This window comes from Charadrius vociferus, unplaced genomic scaffold (assembly GCF_000708025.1).
Source record: "Charadrius vociferus isolate BGI_N301 unplaced genomic scaffold, ASM70802v2 scaffold163, whole genome shotgun sequence".
Lineage (NCBI taxonomy): Eukaryota > Metazoa > Chordata > Aves > Charadriiformes > Charadriidae > Charadrius > Charadrius vociferus.
The window spans coordinates 13988946-14010186 of record NW_009648332.1 but is presented as its reverse complement, the minus strand read 5'-3'; the positions used below and the strand labels follow the sequence as shown (position 1 = coordinate 14010186).

The 21241-nt window shown below is 44.8% G+C and overlaps 1 protein-coding gene across 5 annotated transcripts; it reads right to left on the bottom strand.

Moving 5' to 3' along the window:
* Positions 1 to 13547: 13547 nt before the first annotated feature.
* On the bottom strand, positions 13548 to 16428 carry LRRC8D (leucine rich repeat containing 8 family, member D). Of its 5 annotated transcripts, none has more exons than XM_009884728.1 (2): positions 16117 to 16428; positions 13548 to 16044 (listed from the first exon to the last, which is right to left on the bottom strand). In XM_009884728.1, exons 1-2 carry the CDS (start codon positions 16426 to 16428, stop codon positions 13861 to 13863), a joined length of 2496 nt encoding a protein of 831 aa, XP_009883030.1. In that variant the 3' UTR covers positions 13548 to 13860. The 5 variants fall into 5 exon arrangements, with proteins under 5 accessions (XP_009883030.1, XP_009883032.1, XP_009883033.1 ...); XM_009884730.1 differs by having other exon boundaries at positions 13548 to 16040; positions 16179 to 16428; XM_009884731.1 differs by having other exon boundaries at positions 13548 to 16031; positions 16179 to 16428.
* Positions 16429 to 21241: the final 4813 nt, after the last annotated feature.

Sequence of the window (21241 nt, the reverse complement as noted above, 5' to 3'; positions counted from 1 at the left end):
TCCTGCACGCAAAATACCGGGGTTTGGAAATGGATACACCACGGTAAAGCCTGAAACTGGCCCCAGGCGCTCCGGCTGCCCAGCTCACACCCACGTCCAACAGCCGGCTCAAGCTCCATGTGGTGCAGAGACCACGTGTGAGTCGGCTGCCCCAGGAACTGACGCGGGCTAGACAGGCTCTAGCTTTCTCCTCCTGTTATGTATACGGAATTTTTCCTCTGTTGTGCTTGTTCAGTGGAATTCAGATGCGGAGCCAAAGATTGCTCCACAACCGCCTCAGAAAAGCATGATTCATCAGCTGGCATTTGGAAGGGGCCATCCCAGTGCTTGTCCCCTGGAAAACCCCTGGCTACGCTAGCGAAACTCTCTGGTGGCAGTGCTTGTACAGGTGAAGGTCCCACTCAGGCAGGGCGTTCCTAGCAGACACTCATATGCTTCCGTGTATGACTGCAAACAATTTTAATTTGCTCATCTAGAACAGGCTTTCAGTACTACAGAAAAAGAAAATGGTTTCCATGTTATTTCTGGAAGCTTATATAATTTTTTTCCACTTTCTCCTTTCCTCTGGGCAAGGCCTCCCCTTTGCATAATTTCATTAAAATGTATAAACTCTCCAAGATATATACCAGGGGAAGGAGAGTGAAAGCAGCAATCACAGAAAAAAAAAACCCAAAGTATCACTTTCCATCCAAGTTACACAAAAAATTGCAAAATTTCTTGGCACCAGAAGTGTGGGGAATCAGAGCCACCTACTAGCAAGTGAAGGTGGGGTTCCTGTGTGCACAGTCGGGGCTGTGCCAGCAACATTAGGGAAGGTATTTTTACATACGCTTGAAGGAGAGTCTCAACACCACTTGCTGACATCTGTGCCACTGCTAGTCAGACCAGCCAAATTAAAGGCAGCGCTGGAACATCACCCTGTGCTGTGATCATACCCTCCCTTGGCATATACGTGTACCTCAAGTGAAAAGGTCAGAGATCCCCACGTGTTTATTTAAAACACCGAAAACAGACTGCTGTTAAACATGGGACAGGGTCGCTTTGGACATCAGCTGTAGGATGTGGGGTTTTGAATCAGAACTTCACGTCTCCTCAGATTATGTTCACTTGAGGTTCGGACTAAGGATAGGGGAAAAGAAAATTAAAGTTATTTGTGAAGTCCTGTAGCCCAGTCAGGCCTGATTCCTTCAGCAAATTAAGGAAACTTGTAAACTGACTGCAACAATCAAGGCAGTGACCCACCTACCCAGGATCCATCCAGCTTTGCGAGGGCTGTGCCAGAGCAACTGTCTCTATGTGGACCTTCCCCATTTCCCTCCTCAAAGAAGACACACAAGCTGTCCCTTTAAAGCCACTTCCCAGATGCTCTAAGTCACAAGAAAAGCAAAGCTACGTATCAGCAACCATGGATGTGGTTTGTCAATTCTGGCTCTCGGATTAAATCGATACTCTCACCATCTAACTGCTGCATGGGAAATTAAAATAAATTGATGGTCTTGGATCTTTTCCCAGCAGGGTAGTGTCCGCTTCTCAGCGCGACCAGAATGAACAGCACTGGCTGGCTCTCCTCTTGAGGCTTCCACAAAACATGCAGAGCGGATACGAGGAGCAACCTGCCTTTTCAGCTTCACACCCGCTCGCTGCCGAGTTCTGGATCCGGGCACCAGGGCAGGGCTGACTGGCCAGGCACTCGCTGCTATTTCCCTGGATGAACCAGATCGGCAAAGACAGGGACAACACAAAGCTTGGAAACTTTTCAGCCACAAGCACGTTTCTTTGCCTGTTACATCACTGCAAACATTTATCCCCAAATGGCATTTGAAGATCCACACTCTATACTGTATCTGTATTTGTGCTTGACATGCCCTGGACAGTGAAAATCAATAAAGGCAGTTTTACTTGCAGGAGTTTAAAGCTGTGTTTGCCCAGTAAACATCCCAGACACACAGTCCTTCATTGCTAAAGAGGACTGCACCAACGTAAAAATATCGCAGGTAATTCTCCTGATCTTGGAGCTTGTCAAAGGATATTCTTACAGCAGCTGAAGGGCTGGATTGTGCAACCCTGGCAGCACTGAGCACTTACCTGCACAACCAGCCCATTGAGAAAGTCTGGCACCAAAATGCTCCCCACAAGTCTGTGGTTTCAATAAACCAGCAAATTAGTTAATGAAGGACGGCAGCATCTCCAAAACGGCTGAGGTCTCAGCCCTCAATTTTAGAGGGTGCCTTTTTCTGATAAAGTTAGCATAAATGTACAGTAAAACCCTTTCAGGAAGAAAATGGTCCCCGCGTACTGATAGGGTGCTGCAGTAGAATGATTCTTCCAAACCAGCACAAGTTTTGCATCAGATTTTATTAGGGAGGAAGAATTTAGCCAGACTTTTTACTGTTTCAAATTGGCAGCAAAAAAGAAGAAAAAGCGTTCACCCGAGTGATTCATTTCAGCAGCTCCAGGACAGCCCATAGTTTCTTACAGGGAAATAATTGTGATTCAGAAACATATAAAACACCACTCCAAATACCCTATGTCCTTTAATCCAACAATGATGTTGTAGGCCACTGTCAGCCTGACTGTGACAAAGAAATTTCTGCCAGAAAAAAAACCCAACTCAAAAACCAAACAAAACCCAAGCCACAGGGAAGAGAAAATAAAGACTGCAGAGATTGTTGTCAAACTTTTAGCAGGTTGTAATTGGAGCTGCTGTGCACAATGGCTCGAGTGTGCAATTTTCAAAAGAGGCATCTAGAAAAAACAAGCTTAGAATTGTTTTGGATGTGAAGCCAAGGGAATTCAGAATAAATGTTTTGGGAACAGGAAAAAAAGTCCATTAAGAGGGGGCAGGGCAGAAAGAGTTCACCTCTATCCCAGCAAGTGGTCAAGCTCTGAGAAGCATCACAGGTTTTTTGGAGGATGGTTTCACTGGAGCTCATTTAACCCTGCCCTTTACATGACAGAGCTTCGGATGCTGAGCAGTGGAGGGGCAGAACAGCCCTGCTAACAGTCAGCACGCTGAACTGCAGGATTGCTTTGCTTTTTGTGATGTGTTGGGACCAGTTCCAAACTCCTTGTAATCATCGCTTTAATCTCACAAGCTGTGCCTGAGTTCAACCCTGCAATGTTCGAGGCAGGAGATTTCCACTATCCTGGCCTTTGACAGCCATTTAGCCACTGCCTTTGTGTGAGAACTCATAGAAGGAACCAAGAGCTGTGTCTCCAAATGTGGCGACTGCTCCGGGAGAGAGCGAGAGTCACCCTGCTCTACTCAGGCTGGAAACACCTTTGCATTTAAAAGTCAGGTCCAAAGAGCTCCAAAATGCCTGGCTTGCTCTGCCCCAAAATGCAGCGCACCCCCCAGCATGCAGGTGAGGTGGAGGAGTCCCATCTGGGTCCTTTTGTGGTCTGGAGAGACATAAAATCAGCAAAAGCTAAGCACCAACTGTTCATCCCTTCCTCTCCTCCCAGTGTCAGACCAGTGCGTACCCCTGTTTTGGCACAAATCGGGGAGGATGGGGGCTATCTGGTAGTCCCTCATTCCCCTGTGCAAGCACATGTGGGACTCAAATATCCTCTTCCAGCAGTGCCTGAAGCTCCTTCCCCATCTCCTGTACAGGAGCCCATGCTGTGGTCAGCCTCTGAAGGCTGTACAAGCTCAGACCGCTCAGGCAGTAGCAAACAACGGAGCATCTTGCATGGGGCAGGAAGGAGAGGGGCTGCTGCCAGCGAGGAGTCCCCCAGGAAGGACAAAGGCGAGCAGCTGGGGCACATACCACAGTCTGGGTGACACAACCAAGGAAGTGTCTATCAATCAAAGGCTGTAGCTTACACCAAGGAGTAATGCCTCTTCCCTTCAAGCAGGTGGTGCCTCTGTGCCCAGACACCACCACAGGCTGGTCTGGAAAAAGCAAAAGGGGTATGTGCTGTGGAGGATGGACAAAAGCGAGGCAGAGGAGGACAGAGGAACTAGGTTTTCTATCACAAAAAGTTGTCCCAAGCAGCCTGTAATTAAGCTGCCACGATGGAGGAATCAAAGCTATGCCCGTGGCTAGCAGTCCCGCTGCCGTGCTCCGGGGCATGAGCATATGCTGTAGTTGTGGTGTATCCAGAGGGGAGGAAGGAGTCTTGTGCAGCAGACAGCCGCTGTTTGCTCTCCACCAGGGCATCTGACAGCAGCCAAAGGAGGTGCCACAGATAATAGGAAAATCAGGGTAAAAGCCAGGGCCATGCCATGGCAGAGGTGGTTTCCATGTATTCACTAATCCTCCCTGGAGTTCTCTCCCATGAACTTCCTTTGCATCCTGTCCTGCTTTGAGGTAAAACAACCAATTTTCTTTTCAGTAATTTTACTTTTCAGCTAAGCTGCTTCTAACTAACTGAACTCTCTGAAATTAACAGCTCAAACCACGACACATCCTCTTGAGACTATGAAAACTCATAGCATCACCAATATCCTGTAGTGAGGAGTTTCACAGCTGCAAACCTCCAAAACAGCACCGCACCAAAATACGTTTGTACTAAACTGAGTGTTTAGGGTTATTTTTCTTTCTCAAGATGTGCAATTCAGAGCTACTAACAGGAGCAGAGCCAGCTCTGCAGGCAGCAGGGCTGCTGATGGCCCGTGGCCTTGGGGCTCAGGGCGTTTTTACCCCAAGTCCTCGTAAACCTGCCCAGCCCCGCTGCACATCCCGGGACCGGGAATCCCTCCTGGCTGCCCTGGCCCACTCCACTCTCATACACCGTGGAGCAGCAGCTCGCACCAAGGCCCGTTAGCTGCTAAGTGGAAGTGCTGTGGCCAGCAGGATAACAAATGGAGAACCAGCATCTACGCACCTTTCTCCACATCACATAGGACTGCCATGGTTTTACAATACGCAGTGCCTAAGCCCAGCCTGCATCTGCCTGTTCATCCTTTAAGCTTCTTTGAACTTGAGTCTTGCACAGAGCTAATCACACTGCCAACATTTTGCTAATAATAGCAGCAGCCCTTCAGGCTTTCAGGAGCGCTGATTGCAGCTTAACAAAACTACAGCAATGCTGGATCTCGGAGGTCTCCTCTAAGCTAGCCCTTTCTCAGTCTGGTGAGGTGAGAGCAGCAGATTGTAAGGCTAAAACGCTCATTTTGGGACCCACTTGAGTGGTCCCATCCAGGCTGTTCACCGGTGCTTCACACCCCACACCGTCTGCTGCCGAGCTGCTCTGGGGGAGTCAGCAATTAGCAGCCCCATAATGAATGTTAAAAGCATTTAATTAAACGAATATATTCAGAGTTAAACATGTTGCTGAGGCTGATGAACACAAGCACAAAGATAAACAAAGCCCCACAGGCACAAGGACCTTGTCTACATGGGGTGGTAACCTGGAATGCCTTCCTCTGAAGAGCCACTTACCTTTTACTGTGGGTGCACTGCTTCTGTGGGGTAACTCCTGCACAGACACCCCGGCTGGGAGCGTACCTGCTCCGCTGGTGGAGGAGAGAAAGGCAGGTTTCAAACCATAATGCGGCACTGCTGTCTACACGATCATTTTGCAAGTCTTTTAATTAATTCAGAAAAATTATTTAATTAAGGCCTCTTCTGTACAGTTCTAGTTCCAAACTGCAGCCTGTCAGCTTTACTGGTCCTAAACTGAAAGAAGAGTGGTCCCCGAGGGGGGATGCACCAAGGATCCCTACACAATGCCGGTGTGGAGTCCTGGAACTCACCTCTGTCTAGCAGCAATGGCGCTGGATCACTATGGTTTCAGACCACCAGCACCTGGGGAAAACACCTGTGCTCTGTGTGCGGGCTGAAATGTGCGGTGAGAGGGACACACCGACTCGGCCATCACGTAAGCAAAAATAGCTTTGAAGGTGTGAGGAGCTTTCCCAAGTACTAAGTGTGTGAATTATTCATCCACACTAGCACTGGCTCACAGGGACAGAGCCACCTCACACCCATTTAACACACTCAGTTTTAAAGCCAATTTACTTAACTAGATTTTAGTACAAAGACAGCCCGGAAACATATCTGATTCTCCTGGGTCAGATCATGCTGTCATTTTCTTAGGTCTCAAATACACATAAACATCGATACTGATAGGGATCAATTTACAACCCAGCTGGCCTTTGCCTTTCGTTAAGCACGTTTCCCAATTTTAATAGGTTAATATTTGAGGTCCTGAGAGGCATCTGGTTTCCAGCTCTGTTGTGCATTACAGCCCTACAGACCTGGGTACGTAACCGGAGTCTCCACTTGCCCAGCATTTTACATCCGTAGGACACCCTTGCAGCTACTGCATGGGAAGAAGTCCGCAATAAAACTCTCATCATAGATAAGAGCCTGTAGAACTTGGAGACCAACCACCACCTTCAGATATATCCTACAGACCTCGGAGAAGCCAAACAGCAAACGAGAGCAGCAGAGTTACCTGCCCCTGAGCAGAGGCATGCTGAGGCCATGCAACACCCTGCCACTCTCCCCTGCTCAGCCAGCAGACAAAAGCCACCTCACAAAAGTGCATCCAAATACCCTTCCCGTGGAGGACACCAGGAAGTCGGTGTGGCCAGGCTTTCTGCTGGGCCACCCGCTCAGGCGTAAGCAGGTTGGGCAACCCAGTGTAAAGACATTGCTTCTCGGGAGTCTCGTTCTGGCTGCCTGTCCCCAGGGGTCAGCGGCTCTACTCTGAGAGGTCTCAGCCAAGGTCCCACATCCCATTGCAGACACCACTAATCTTACCAAACTCGATAAACTGAGAGGATTGAGGAGAGAGCAACAGTAGTTACAAAACAAACACACCCAACCACCACACGTAGAAAGGCTGAAGAAAGGCGTTTAACCTGGGGCAGAGGAAAAAATAGAAGGGATGATGAAGCAGCACTCACTGCAGAGGAGGCTGTGACAACCATCAGGTGCTCTCTGCATCCTTTACAAACAGGGTAAGAAACACGCAACCCCATTTCCAACAAAGACAAGGGCAGCTGTCAGGACACAGAACAGCAGGAGCTGTGGGTATTGCTACGGAAATCCCAATTTGAAGTCAGTATGGAAGCCTTTCCTCAGAGGGCAGCAGGAAGAGCACAGTTCCGCTGGGTTTTGTGAGAGCTGGAGGTGGACAGGACCCCACGGGGCTCCTACCAGCCCCAGCGCTACCTGCTCCACACCACTTCCACCCGGCAGCCCTGGAGCAGGGAGGGAGCTTCAGCCCCCCTGTGCTGGCAGGGCTCTGCCCCGCTCGGGTATCTCCTGCCAACCAGAGGAGGGAGAATCCCTTCATGAGGGGAAGCTGCAGCTCCAAGATTAGACTCTGGCCCTCGATAGGGCCTGGGCTTTCCCTGCAGAGGGCTGCCCAGCACACAGCCAGGGCAGAGGGCAGCCCCGGCTACGGCTGTGCTGGGATAAGCCTTAACGGCTCTGCGGGGATGAGCTTATCGTGGATACTTGCACGAGAGCAGGAGGGGAAAGCAAGCACGCAAGTAGCAGCCGTGCAGGCACCCATGGCCCTGTCTGAGAGACAGGGAGGACACAAGCAAAGGGGAAAAAAAAAGAAAAAAAAAAAGGCAAAGAGTCCTAGGGTGCCCTGAGGCACTTGACTCGAGGCAGGAGCAGCTGTAAGTTACACTACAGATTTTACGCTGTCCTTCTAAAACTTCTGACATTTCAAGCTGGGGGTGGGGGCTCTACCTCCTCTCAGGTCTATTTATACCTTTTTTTTTTCCCCCTTATTCTGCATTTCCTCATGTTATCATGATCCCCATCTTTCAGACACGTCGCGTAGCAATAGGTTGCATTCAACAGTGTTCCCTTTATTTTGTAACTAAGGACACAATCTCGTGTGGCATCTTACATACATGACACCTCAGGAGGAGCGAGATTAATCTGTCCACTCCAGCAGAGGGGAGCCTCCGCGGGGTGCTGGCAGTGGCCATGGTACCCAGGCCTTCTCCCACCCCAGCTCTGCTGGGCCAGCTCCAGCAGCACTATCTGGGACAAGCCAGCCTGTCTCCGGCCAGCAGCGTTGGCTCCAGCGACGCTGCAGGATGGTGTTAGGGAAAAGGTCTTGAAATCTACTTATACAAACCACTTGAAGGAGCAAAACTACCCAGAACTGGTTAGCAGAACAGCAACATGTTCATGCATTTATTCCTAATGGTCTATGCAACCCAATCCCAATTCAAGATTTTGTTGTTTATGGGCACAACATGTTCATTTTATGGGAACAGACCTGCTCTGTGCTGGAAGACTTCCTGCAAGGGACCGTGGTGTTAATTTAGAAGATGGCATTCTTCCCAAAAAGTCATTATTAAACCAGTAACCCTACATTACCTCCCGCATCAAGGGGCAACGTGCTGTTGGAAGCAAGACAGAACAAAGGTCCTGGCTGTAGTAATTGCAAAAGGGCTTAGGGGCTGTTCTCTTCAGGGAAGGGAGAGAGATGCAGCCTGGCCAAACTCCAGTGCGTGTGGTTTTAAAGATCCTCACTTGAGTTGTATTGTGTTGATGTGCAGCGTTAAAGAGCTGCCACTTCTGCACCCATGCCTGGCCAAGTTACAGGAACTATTTTCAGGATCTCTCTGCCAGAAATGACATCTCTCATGACTTTTATCGTGGAATGGGTGCGTGTTTGTAATCAGCTTGGAAAATCTGTTTCTGAGCTTAGTTCTAAAGCCTCGTCTTTGCTACAGAAACAACTGTACTCACTAACACAGCTTTCCCTCCCTTTAGCAGCATGGGGAATGACTTGCTGTCCTGGGAAATTGGTCACAGTATAAGCCTGCAGGGTTTTGCAACATCAATGTTTGATGCCTTTGGTTTAAGTGCCGAACACACTGTACAAGCACAAGTGGACAGCCTGAACTGAGAACTCTTCTGCAATGCTAAAATTGCCAATCATTCAGGGAACCCTGTAAGCTAATCAGTAGTTCGTGCAGCAATTTTATCAATTCACAGTGGGAGGCAAGGGGTTAATGCCAAGGTTACAAACACTACAGAATTTGTCTCAATGCTCTGAATCCTGGTAATCTTAAGGATCACCTTGCATGTTCCTACAGCAAACTTGCTTGAAAAACATTTTATTTAAATGCCTTCACAAAATGTCTTCCTGAACAAACAGACCACCCAGGCTCTGCAAGAATAAGGACGTCAGCCACCAGCCTACGATGAGGCAGAGCAGCCATAAATGCATTGCACCATGGCTGTGGATGGCCTTGCGCCATCATTGGAGAATGCAACTTTTTGCACTACATCCGTAACCGAACTGATGCTAGCCATCCCTCAAAGCTCATTTCAAAGGAATCCCAAACTTCAGTCTTCCCAAGCTGCTTGGGACACAATGCGCCCACACAGATGTCTGTCTCAGTCTGTGCTTCTGCAAGCAAATACATTAATACATTTCTAATCATTTGGTTTGGCCTAAATGGAGCATCAGCAATTGCTGGCTGGCTAAGGTTCTAGCTGTGTTTCTTCAACGGGGAAGATGATTAAGGAAACAGCTCGCCTCGAGAGGCTGGAATCTCCATCGCTGCCTAACCCATTCCTACATCTTGCCAAACATCTGGCAGGAACGAGTTAGGGAACCTTATTTCTGCATGAAGCAGGGTGGCAGGCTTAAACACATAGAATCATAGAATGGTTTAGGTTGGAAAGGACCTTGAAGATCATCGAGTTCCAACCCCCCTGCCATGGGCAGGGACACCTCCCACTAGACCAGGTTGCCCAAGGCCACTTCCAGCCTGGCCTTGAACACCTCCAGGGATGGGGCCTCAACCACCTCTCTGGGCAACCTGTTCCAGTGCCTCACCACCCTTAAAGTTAAAATCTTCTTCCCAATGTTTAATCTAAACCTGCCCTCTTCCAGTTAAAAGCCATTCCCCCTTGTCCTATCGCTACATGCCCTAGTAAAAATCTTGAAGATACCTCACATCTTGAGGTATCTTCTAGTCCTGCCTATGATAGTTTGCTGTCTAAATCAAATTGTTCTGGGATAACACATTAGAAACGCGTTGATAGGGCTCAGCCATGCAGCTAATGACGAGACTGCCTGTGCCTCTAGAATCTTTCTACATGACCTCATTTCTACAGGATTTGTGTTTTTCACAATCATTCATGCATTTTACCTTAATTAAAGAATTCCCAGCTTTTAGACAGGAAATGTAAATATTTTTAATGTCCTTTTCTCCAGGCTAGAAGATTGTGCCAAAACCAAAAGCAGGTCTTAAGTCACAGGTTTAGCTTGTCTCCTCACTGTGGACTGAAGAACAGTGCCATGCTCCATGTTATCTCCAAGGCCAGTTGCTGCCCAGGCAATAATGCCATCGGACTGGGCAAGAGCAGCCCAGATAAGCTACCCTCAGCCCACCGCCAGCGTGCCCGATGGCTTTGCCATCAACAATGGGACACCTCGGCAAATTTGAAGCTTTTGTTCTTGTCTTTAGCACCCTCATGGGTTCACATCCCACAGACCTGACAGAAGCCTCATTTTTCATATTCACAAGCTTCAGAAGAGTTACACTTGGGACTGTCAGGTTTCTGCACAACTCCCTGTCTTGAGAACCAAGAAGTCTAGCCCATTGCCTTCACATAACCATACACCACTAATTTCTGTGCACTTCTGTGGAAACACAATATAGAGAACAGCTATTTCCGTAACATTTTTATTAAAAATACAATCCACAAAGCAGATCTCCCGTAACCAGGCATGACTTAGAGTGGCTGGGCTTCCCCCTTTGCTACCAGAGAGGGCAGCTCAGGACTGCAAAGCCATTTATTTAGCAGCAGAGAGCCTTTCATGAGTGTCAGCATTCTCCCTTACACCAAGAAGCCTGATGCCTGCTCAGTATAGCCATAGCTCTGTTTGCATCACAGGAAGCATCTGCCAAAAGGACAATTTGTTGGAAAATTAAAGGCTCTTCACACATATGTGTTACAGTGGCAGGAGCAAACAGAATGGGCAATTTCCTACTTCCTCTCATGTGAACGAACACAGTAATTTTTCTTCCGGGGCTTTACATATATTCTGCCAAACTCCATTAGCCAAATAAAAACAGTGGTATGTCATTGAGATTACTTAAGTGAAAAAACCCTATCCTGGAGTACTATATTCTAGTTAGAAACCATTGCTACAGGATTTACTAGGAGCAGCAACTCATACCTCTTCCTTCTTATAAGCATCACAGAACAAGTTCAGCATAAAATACTTGAAATCAGAGATTTTACTACACAAACACACTGTTCCCGCATTAAAAAAATAGATTAGAGGAAGATATAAACATCTTATTTATTAAATCAAATAGAAATGCAAAATATATTTCACATGCCTTACATGGAAAAGAGATGAACTTCCAAGACTTTAAAGCAAGACTGTGTCAGTTGACACACAGGAAATAGGAACATTATAAACAGTCACAAAGAGAAGAAAGGACTGGGGGGGGTGGGGAGGGGGTGGCGGTGTGTGTGACACGAGGATGATGAGCAGTTCCTCCCCGCTCTGAGAAAGCTCTCCTAAAAACAAGAATGGAGTTTATGCTGAGCAAGCATCACAAGCCTGAAATTAACTTTAACATGTACTTATTCTGGAGGAAGTTGTCTAAAGAGGTACACTTGGCTAATGACTAGTCAAAACAGTGGTCTCAATTATCATACTCATATGAAGTGGACATGGGTTTATTTTTTGAACATCAGTAGGGACAGCAGGAGAATCGGAAACACCATAAAAAGCTTTTAAAAGCTGGATCAATCCACGGCCGCATTCTGTGAGCCTCTGCTATTAAAATAAGAAAAAAGATGAAAAATAGAACTATTTTTCTAAATATTTTAATTACTTTGTCATCCTCCAACTCTTCCTCCCTCCTACACATAATTTCTTGGAAGCTGAAACGACACTCAACAGCAAATACAAAGCATACACCAATAGTATATTCCACAGTTTTTCTAAAGAGTCAATAGTCCAGCAATTTTAAAGTGATCTATGTGCAAAAAATAAACACATGAAAGAATTTCTTAAAAAAAAAAAAAAAATCCACTGCAGCCTTAACTTCTACTTAAAAAAAATTCTGAGGATTAGCACTAGATTTCCCAGTGGAGGACAGATCAGTAACTGCAAGTATTCTGCCAAACCTGTGACTTGGTGTTGCAGAACTGTCAACATCCCAAGTTCACTACCTGCTGGCAAGTAGAAAACAGACTGTATCCCCAAAAGAAGCGGGAAAACCACTATTCATGAACTGGTCTTCTGATATACATAAACATACGGTGCAGGTATGTATTCAGAGACTGCTACCTATGGCTGAGAACAGTCCTCCCAGCATGACTAACAGTAAATGATTAACAATAAAATGTGCAAGATTCATAAGAGCAGTATTTGAAATGTTCCTGACTGCTCAATGCCCCTAGGCCTAAACTATCCCCTCATTAATAGTGGTGTAAGTCAGGGCAGCTCTGGTGAAGTTACAGTAGAAATCGCTGTGCATAAGGATTTCTGTGTGAGAAGAACAGTCCCTTGAACTACAGACTAGTTCAGTCCTGACCACACTACAATAGGGAATTGTGTTTAAACCATGAGTAATCATGTAATCATCTCCCAGCATAGTACTTCTTTTCTGCACACATGGAATGTAAATGGCCAAGATTTACAACTGATGATTTTGCAGATTTAATGGATTATATTTCTTTAATGGTTCTGGCAATGCAAATTCAGTTAGAAAAACACCACCTAAAAACCCAACAACAAAAAAAAATTCCCACGCTCACTGCTGTCTGCTTTTTTCTTTATTTGATGACTTCTCTGGCACACAGTTAGGGTTTTCTAACAGTGTGTAAGTGTTCAAAAACATCAACATATTTGGACTGGGGTGGGGGATAAGGGTGGTCCTACGGTTAAAGTCCAGGTGTGGAAGACACACCACAATAGGTGATAAAGCTAAATTATATTTGAGCAAATCGTAAGTCTCATGTCTCTGTGATTAGTCTAGAAAATGGAGCAGACACCCCAGTTCCTAAGCAAGGGCTGTGAAACAAAACAACCACCAACTCATAAAATGCCGTGAGTTTCCCAGATGAAAACTCAGAAGAGGAACAAAACATGAGCAGTAAAGTCACTTGGTGTTTAATGGCTTTCAGTCACCTTGCAAAACAGTTCAAATATCCCCAACTTGAAAGCCAAGTGGCAGTATTCTCCCTTTTACCACCCACTGCTGCGTGGGACAGAGGAAGCTGGGGGAGAGACTAGCTGCGGGAATGTGACCAGTCTTAGCCAGTGTGACAGAGTAGCACACTGGACCACAGAAAAAATCTCACCCAAAAACATGAGGTCTTGAGGATGAAGAATGAAGGCAAACACACTTGGCCTGATGCAAACCACATACCTTAACGCAGGAAAATGGTGATTCTGGTGCAGTTCAAAGCACAGCCAGACTGGTTTCGTTTGCTGAGGGTGGCTAAGCACTAACAACACACACCAATATGTGTTTCAAGTGCTGTTAGAACCATACCATATACAACATTTATCCTTGTTTTTTCCCCCCATAATGCACTAAAGTAAATCCAGACCTTAAAGAATAACTTGCATAGTAAGAAAAGGTCATCAATTTAATCATTTACTTTAAGCAGGCAAGCAAATTTGTAAACATTCAAAAGCGGCAGCATCCAAGTTACAAACAATTTAAGGAAAAAAGAATTGAGATTATTAAGGTTCTTTATCCTCTCAAAAATTTTGGACATAATCTTTTAAAACACTGCAAACATTGAACACTCGGTTACACCTCTTCTAATCCTGCTAGTAGTCCTGCCTTCCAAGGAATTCTGCTTTCTAAAACACATGGTCTCACAATTGCCATACTTTTTAGCATTTGCCGTTCAGAAGTCAGCTACCCGAGCATTTCACCTCCGCCTAAATCCCGTTAGCAAAGGGAATGCTTGTGTCTTGATTCAACACCTCTTTAACTTCTGGGGGCAAAGCATCAAAGAGGTGATCTTCCACCACGAGCCCGCTTTTCCTGAGAAGCTGACACTGCCCCAGCGTGGCTGGCAGCCGGTCCAAGCAATTTCCCTTCAGTTCCAGATGAGTCAGCTGCAGCAGTTGACTAACTTTATCTGGGATTGAGGTAATACAGTTTTGTCCCAGACTCAAAGTCCTCAATTTAACACATTTAAACAACTGTTTTGGCAAAACGTCGACTTTGTTTCCCGTGATGTAAAAATGCTGCAGATTTTGAAGCAAACCTATTTCCACTGGAATCAATGCGATTGAGTTGTAGCTTACATCTAAACACCTAAGTTTCTGTAAACTGAACACTGCGGCTGGTAAGGATTCGAGTTTGTTATTGGAGAGATAAAGAGACTCCAAATTCTTTATGTGGGTAATGGAGGAAGGAACGCTGACTATTTTATTGTGCCACAGCTTTAAACAAGTCAATCTTTTTAAGTGCTGGAAACTGATGATTTCTTCAATTGTGCGTATGCTATTTGACTTTAAATCCAGTTCCTGTAAGTTAGAGAGGCTGAAGATGGCGTGGGGAATTCTCTCCAGTTCACAGTTCTGCAGTTCCAACTCCGCAACGTTAGTCATTTTCTTAAGGCTATTGAGTACCACAAGCTTAGTGCCGTCATTATGAATGACTAGTTTTGTCAGATGTGGTGCCACATCTGTGATATTGGGGGGAATTTTGGTCAAATTGCTCTTCACGTGGAGAATTTTAAGGTGTCTCAACTCTCTGAGAGATTCGAGCCCTATCATTTTGTTGTTTTCAGAGTTCAAATTGCCTATCAAGTACAATTCACGGAGGTTTTTGAGCAAATACACCCACGCAGGAATTTCTGCAACATCTGTGAATTTCACATGAAGGCATCTCAAGTGGTCCCGGAGGAAGCTGAAGGCAGTCTGCTCGACCTTTGCTGGACAGTGGCACAGATGAAGTTCCTGAAGATTTGTCATCTGGGAAATTTTTGCTGGGATTTTCGCTTCAGGAATCAGCTCCAGTTTCAACACATCCAGATCCGTCAGATCAAACACTGCATCGGGGACCCCCGACAGCATGAAGAGATGCAACTCTTGCTTGTCCTGGGCATTGCGGGAAACATGTTGCCGCAGCTTTTCAAAAGTCCATTCATGGTTTAAACTAATTTCCCGTAGTTTGTTCTCACTTACCTCTGACAAAAAGACACCAAATCGCTTAGAATACAGCTGGTCGTACTGATCTACCATATGCAAGAGAAATGCAAAATCATTTTTGACATCAGGGATATCACTGAAGCTACTCTCTTCTCTGACCTTTTCAAAGGAATATTCCTTTAAAGGTATACGGAACAGCCAGAAAAGCGTGTAGAGGCAGATAAAACCATAGACACAAATGAGGGAAATATAGCTGATAAGCAGCTTCTTCAACATGTAAGCCATGTTGTGTGTACATTCAAACTGTGTGTAGCCAATCAGGTGTTCCACTTTCGGGTTGCAGATGTGTTCAAAACTAATGGTGTTGACAAAGTTTGCAGTATAGCAGAGAATAAATATGAATTTGACAGTCTTGATGACAGTCTGGCCAACGTAGAGCTTGTAAATCAGATCACTGTCCTCCACGTGAGCCCGGAACTTACGGACTTTCTCAAACAGCGCTTTGGCTTGTTCGCCATCTTTCTTATCTAAAATAGTGACGCTGGGAACCTCGATCAGTGGCTTGTCAGCTGAAAATTTGAAGCCAGACTTTGTTATCATGGGAGTGCTGGCACTTGGGCTTCCTTCATCACTGCTAGTGGAAACGTACTTGGGCAGGGACTGGGCACCAGTTAACCTCTGTTTGTTCTCCTCGGAGTCCTCACATGCAGTCTCAGACAATGCTTTTGTAGTCCAAGGGGACTCAAAGCACTTCCCTAATATAGACACAAAATGCTCAATTTTTGAGCAAGTCTTGGGATACTTGAACCAAAAGTTGCTACTGACTATTAAAATGATAGTATGGATGAGAACAAGATAGGGAAAATACTTTGAATACCAAGGAAGAGCCAAATGATAGCACATCTGATTAATGAATACGTATTGCTGAAAATCCAAATTTGTTTTACGGCCTGAAGAATCTTTCTGCTCCTTCTTCAGCTCCTGGCCTGATTCAGTGGGTTGATACTGAGAAGAGGTAGCTCTGCTCAGAGGTACATCAGGTGTTACAGTAGGGGCACTTCCAAAGGAAACCGTTCTCATTGATGAGTCTTCTTGACCAGTGGTTGTTTCCACAGTGGTAAAGTCAGCCTTCCCTGATGTGCTGGGTTGTGCTTTTGAATTTACAGTAGACTGCAAAACTGGCAAGCAGACCACTTGGTCTTTGGTCAGCTGCATGGTTCCAGCAAAAATGGCAACCATTAACATAACAACAGCTAGATAATCCATAAATACATCCCACCATGGTTTCAAGATACGATAAGTTGGCTGGATGTCATTGAGCGATGCAACTTCTGCAAGGGTAAACATTCCTACAAGAGAACAAAGATAAAATCAGTATTGTTGACCGGTGAGCAGGTTATTTTACCATTTTATAACAATCACAACATGACATACGGATCCTCAGAAGGTTCCAGTTTTTATTATGTTTTGTTGCCTGTCACACATTGTCCATCATTCCACTCAAGACAGTTTTCTCAAAGGATATGTACTGAAATGATGCATTATTTTAGCATCAAAACAGAAGTCTTCTCACTTCAGGCCAGATGATATTTACATATCCTTACCACTTCACAGTACAAGCACCCAGGCCTGCTCTGTGCAACTGAAATATCTGAAAGGTAAAGTGCTGTAGCTGATATGTATTAATAACGTGAAGAGCAACAATTGATTACACTGCACAAAGTCTGATTCTGTAAAAATGACTGCTTGAGTCTGAACATGTAAAATCCAGCACTAACATTATTTTATAGTAAGTTACATTTAAACAAAATAGCATTTGCTAAATGCTTTGCACCTTGCTCATGACTCGTACAGCACATTTTAGGTCTCTTGTTATATTATGAGTGAGGTGTCTCTTCTGACACAGTAACAGTCAATGTCTCCCACTCCTTGCTGTTGAGCATCCACATTGCTTACCAGATTGATTGGCTCCTTTCCCTTAAGTACCACTGCACAAGTGAAAGTCTTGCAGTTACTGTGTGAATATCTGGCACAGGTTGGGTGGTTTTTTTTTTTTGGTGTTTGGATGTTATATAGGGAGAAACAGTTATCACCTATTTACTGGACCAAATGGTACTCTATGACTTTTTTTTTCCCCCCAAATTAAGGAAGAAATAACCCTTCCTCAGCAACATACAACTTGGCTAACCAAGAAAAAAAAACCCCACAATTCTTTCTTAATGTAATGGAGAAAATATTTTTTTAAGCTATCTTCACAGCCTGGTGATTATAGGAAGCTGGTTAGGCCAGGTAGCACAGGAGCAGGCTGCAAGGCTTTCACTTCAAATTAAACAGACGCACTGTGAGACAAAGTGGCAAACTGATCATGTGAGAATCCAAACCTCTTTGCAGCTTTAAATAGCGGGCTTTGCTTTTTGTTTTGACAAAATCTAGAGGACTCAATCTAGAGGAATCAGCTTTTTTAAAAAATAAGCTTCCTGTGCAAGCAGTAGTAAAATCATCATTTTAACTGCTGAACTTGTGACCCAAATTTGCCATTTCTAAAGTAAAATATGCAGCTTGTGTGCACACACGGAGATGGGAAAAAGACAGGATGTACATTATCATATACAGTCTGGCTCCCTTTGGTTGGGAGAAGAACAGCTTAGCAGAGCACAAGGAGATCAAAGCAGGCAGTATAAAGATGCATCAGATTTATTACTTTTTACTTGTAGCATACCACTTCGTACAGACCTGCACCTTACAAACACTAAAGGACAGTGTCCCCCGCAATGAATATACAACGCGATCATTTGATTATTTCTAACCCACATTTCTCTGAAGAAGATAACAGACATTTCTATACGCAGAACTCAGTAGCTGCTGCCTATATGGTCAAAGGCATGCATTAGCCCCTCTCCTGCCCCGCACCAGCGTGGGCAACCCCCTTGATCTTGGTCTGTGGGGAAGGCCAGCGGTCACCATTACAGACCCAGCACAGAGCTCACAATGAAAGCATCTCCTCCACCACAGGGAGGGATCCAGCCCCTGGTCTCCTCGGAGAAGCTTTTACCGGTTTTGCACACCTAGCCTGGGATTTGGTGAAGGCAGACAGAGAGGAGAGTTTTATCTCACTGCAGCACTCATCTCAGTTGGTGCTCTTGGCACAGTTGCCAAAACATGAAAGTTAAGGCTTGGTTCCTGAGGAGATGGGCAGAAAGAACTTCCAGCTCTCTCTTTCCATATTTTTCAGTGGAGAAATGAATGTCAAATACTCTCCCCTCATCACAAGCTGTGGGGGTCTTACAGGTCTCCCAGCTCCACAAAAGCCTTTCCCCATGCACCTCCCCAGGGCTGTAGTTGCTATAGGAAGCGCTGAAGGACACAGATCAGCAACACACCCCACAGCTATCACACCCTCGCAGCGCTTAACTTGAAGTTAGCTACAAGCTCGCATTTTCTTTAATGTCTCCCGCTGCTTTCCTCGACTGAGTCACAGCCTGACTGCTTGCCCTAGAATTGCTACGTTTGACCTTTCACTAACAACCCCATGCAAAAGAATGCCGTCAGTCATTTGTACTAATGTGACCAGATAGATATAAAAGGACCTTCCTTATCTCTAAAGCACAATTGCCACCTGCCCAGGACAGGAGAACCACAAAACAGCAGCAGAATTGTTTGTTTTTCCTGCATGGACTTTTTTTTTTTTTTTTCCTTTCTTTCTTGGAAGCCGTTTGTAAGGGATGCTCTCACAGGTCTCCAGGCTGTTCTCCCTGTGGTCTTGGCAGCCACAAGGCCTTCTCCTCCACTAGGTTACTAGTTCAACAGGAGAGCACAAGGCCAAACGCTTAGCAAGGACAAGTCATGCACGCTTACTACGGCCGTGCCTCTGCCCATGGAGCTATGCAGTGTGCAGGGAGAAGGAGGCAAGCAGATGGGAAGGAGGAATGAGTTGACTCCCGTAACGCGCATGGGTAGCTGCTACCGCTTGTTCCTCTGGGGCTAGCCTTGCCCTCAACTTTGCACTAGCTAATTATGCGGGAAGTTACCTCACTGCGGTTTGGGGCATAACACGCAGAATTCCGTTCACAGAAGGAAGGTGATTTTATTTTGCTTCTGCCATAAGAACACGTGGATAAAGCACCGAAACCCAAGCACTGCAGACACGGCTGCTCTAAGCAACTGAAATAATGGAAAAGAAATGAGAGAGGACAAAGTGGTTCCAGCCAGAGACTTAGAAAGAACAATAAGAAAAGCTAAAGCTAAAAATCACCTCCATCAGACCTCCATCTTGCACGCACACCAAATGATTTCAAGAAAGGTTAGGAGACACAACAAAGCCCATGTAATCCTCTTTGTGAGCTTATAGGCAGTGTGGTGTAACAAGAGCTTTACACCGAGAAGTACCACATTCAGTGCTCTGAACATGTCTTTTCTTTCAAGTTACTGATACTCACAGAAGAGCTGCTGTTTTGGCAGAGATTAGCAGTTATAAAACACAAAAACACCCTCTGTGGCATTACTGTCTAACACTGTCTCATAAAAGAGAGGCAAACCTTTTTCTAGCTCGCAAAAATCAATTCCAAGAGCTGGAAACAGGTTTCTGTCCTCATATGCCTAAAATATTTAAACACTCCCAGTCTTAAAAACCAAAATGAAAAACTATAAACCTACACACAGTATAAGACACATTCTGACTGACAAGCTAAAAATAAATGTGGTATTTACTCCCTTAAATCCATCATTACATGTATTGGTGTTTGATTTCACAAAACTAATAACCATAGATGTTACCTTTTTTTTTTTTTTTTTTTTGCAGATGCTTAGGAGTCAAATTATTAAGAGGTACTCAGAACAACAGGTCTTTACGGTATTGTAATGTTTTGGGGTTTTCTTTATTCCAAGGTTAAATTTAAATTATTTAAAGCTTTCAGAACCTGCTTTTAAAGCCTACTGTCCAGAATATTCCTTGAAGTAAGTAGATAGCATGTTCATCACTAATTTTCACCTCCTTTCAAGGGTGCCAGATTGGGGTGGGGTTTCATGATAAACTGCAGTGATGACACAGTAGTTTGGGGAAGGAAAAAAAAAAAAAAAAAAAAAGACAGACCTAAGTGTGAGTCTGTGTCTGGCAGGTAGAGCCTGCAGCTCCCTGCTATCGGTGGGCTTCCCTCAAGACCAGTGCATACTCTATTCCCAACCCTGATGCAAAAGAAAGTCTGTAAGCAGGTAGCTCAAACTGAAGAACAAAGTACTATGCAGCTGAAAAGCCAAAATGTCTGATTTCTCGTGGTGAAAACATGCATTTCTTTCTGCCCTTTTGAGGGCTCGCAAGGCACCAAACAGTCCTTGAGGCTCAGCAGAACATGGGGTTTTGACACACTGAGATCTAGACCCAAACTAGAAAACTGGTTTTTGAAGAGAAATAATTTTTAATTCCCAATGTGGAATTTCAGGACATAGTCTCCTTTTTAAAATAGCATATTTTAGTTCAGTTTTCATAAGCATAGTTTGAATTCAAGCTTATTACAGTATGATATTTAGGGCTGCACAGCTACACAAAATAAGGAAGATCTTTAATTTTAGCAAATAATCCTCTCATTAGTCTTAAAGAAAAGCTATAATAGAAACTGTTCAGAATGTGATTGACCTGGTGAATTTTTCTGACATATATCAGACTATAAATGCTGAAATACAAAGTGGACATATTGGGGTTATTTCCTAAGAAACTGTCCTAGCTTAAATACAGAAGTTAGAGGAAAAGGAAGCAACAGATTGGTATGTCACTAATGTTTATTTACATCCTACTTCTTCCTGTACTTACTGATAAAAACTTCATCTCTCTGCCCCTGTAATTCACTAGCTCTCCTGTTTCAAAAGCATATTTAAAGTTAAAGCAAATTCAAAGTTTAAACAAACAAATAAAAACAGAATTGTAGCACAGGAACCTCTCATTTTACTTTCAGGTTCCCAAGACTCTGAACAAGCCCACTTTGTTTCAGGAAACAAAAAGATTCTTGCATTAGCCTTGTCACCACAACTGGTCAAGAATTTAAAAAAAAAAAAAAAAAGCCAAAACATTTCTAGTTGAAAAGAAAAAGTGCTACCATGAACAAAATTGTTTTCTCCCTTCCCACAGGAAATTAAGAAGAAAAGTTTTCCCATAACTAAAAGGCTTTGC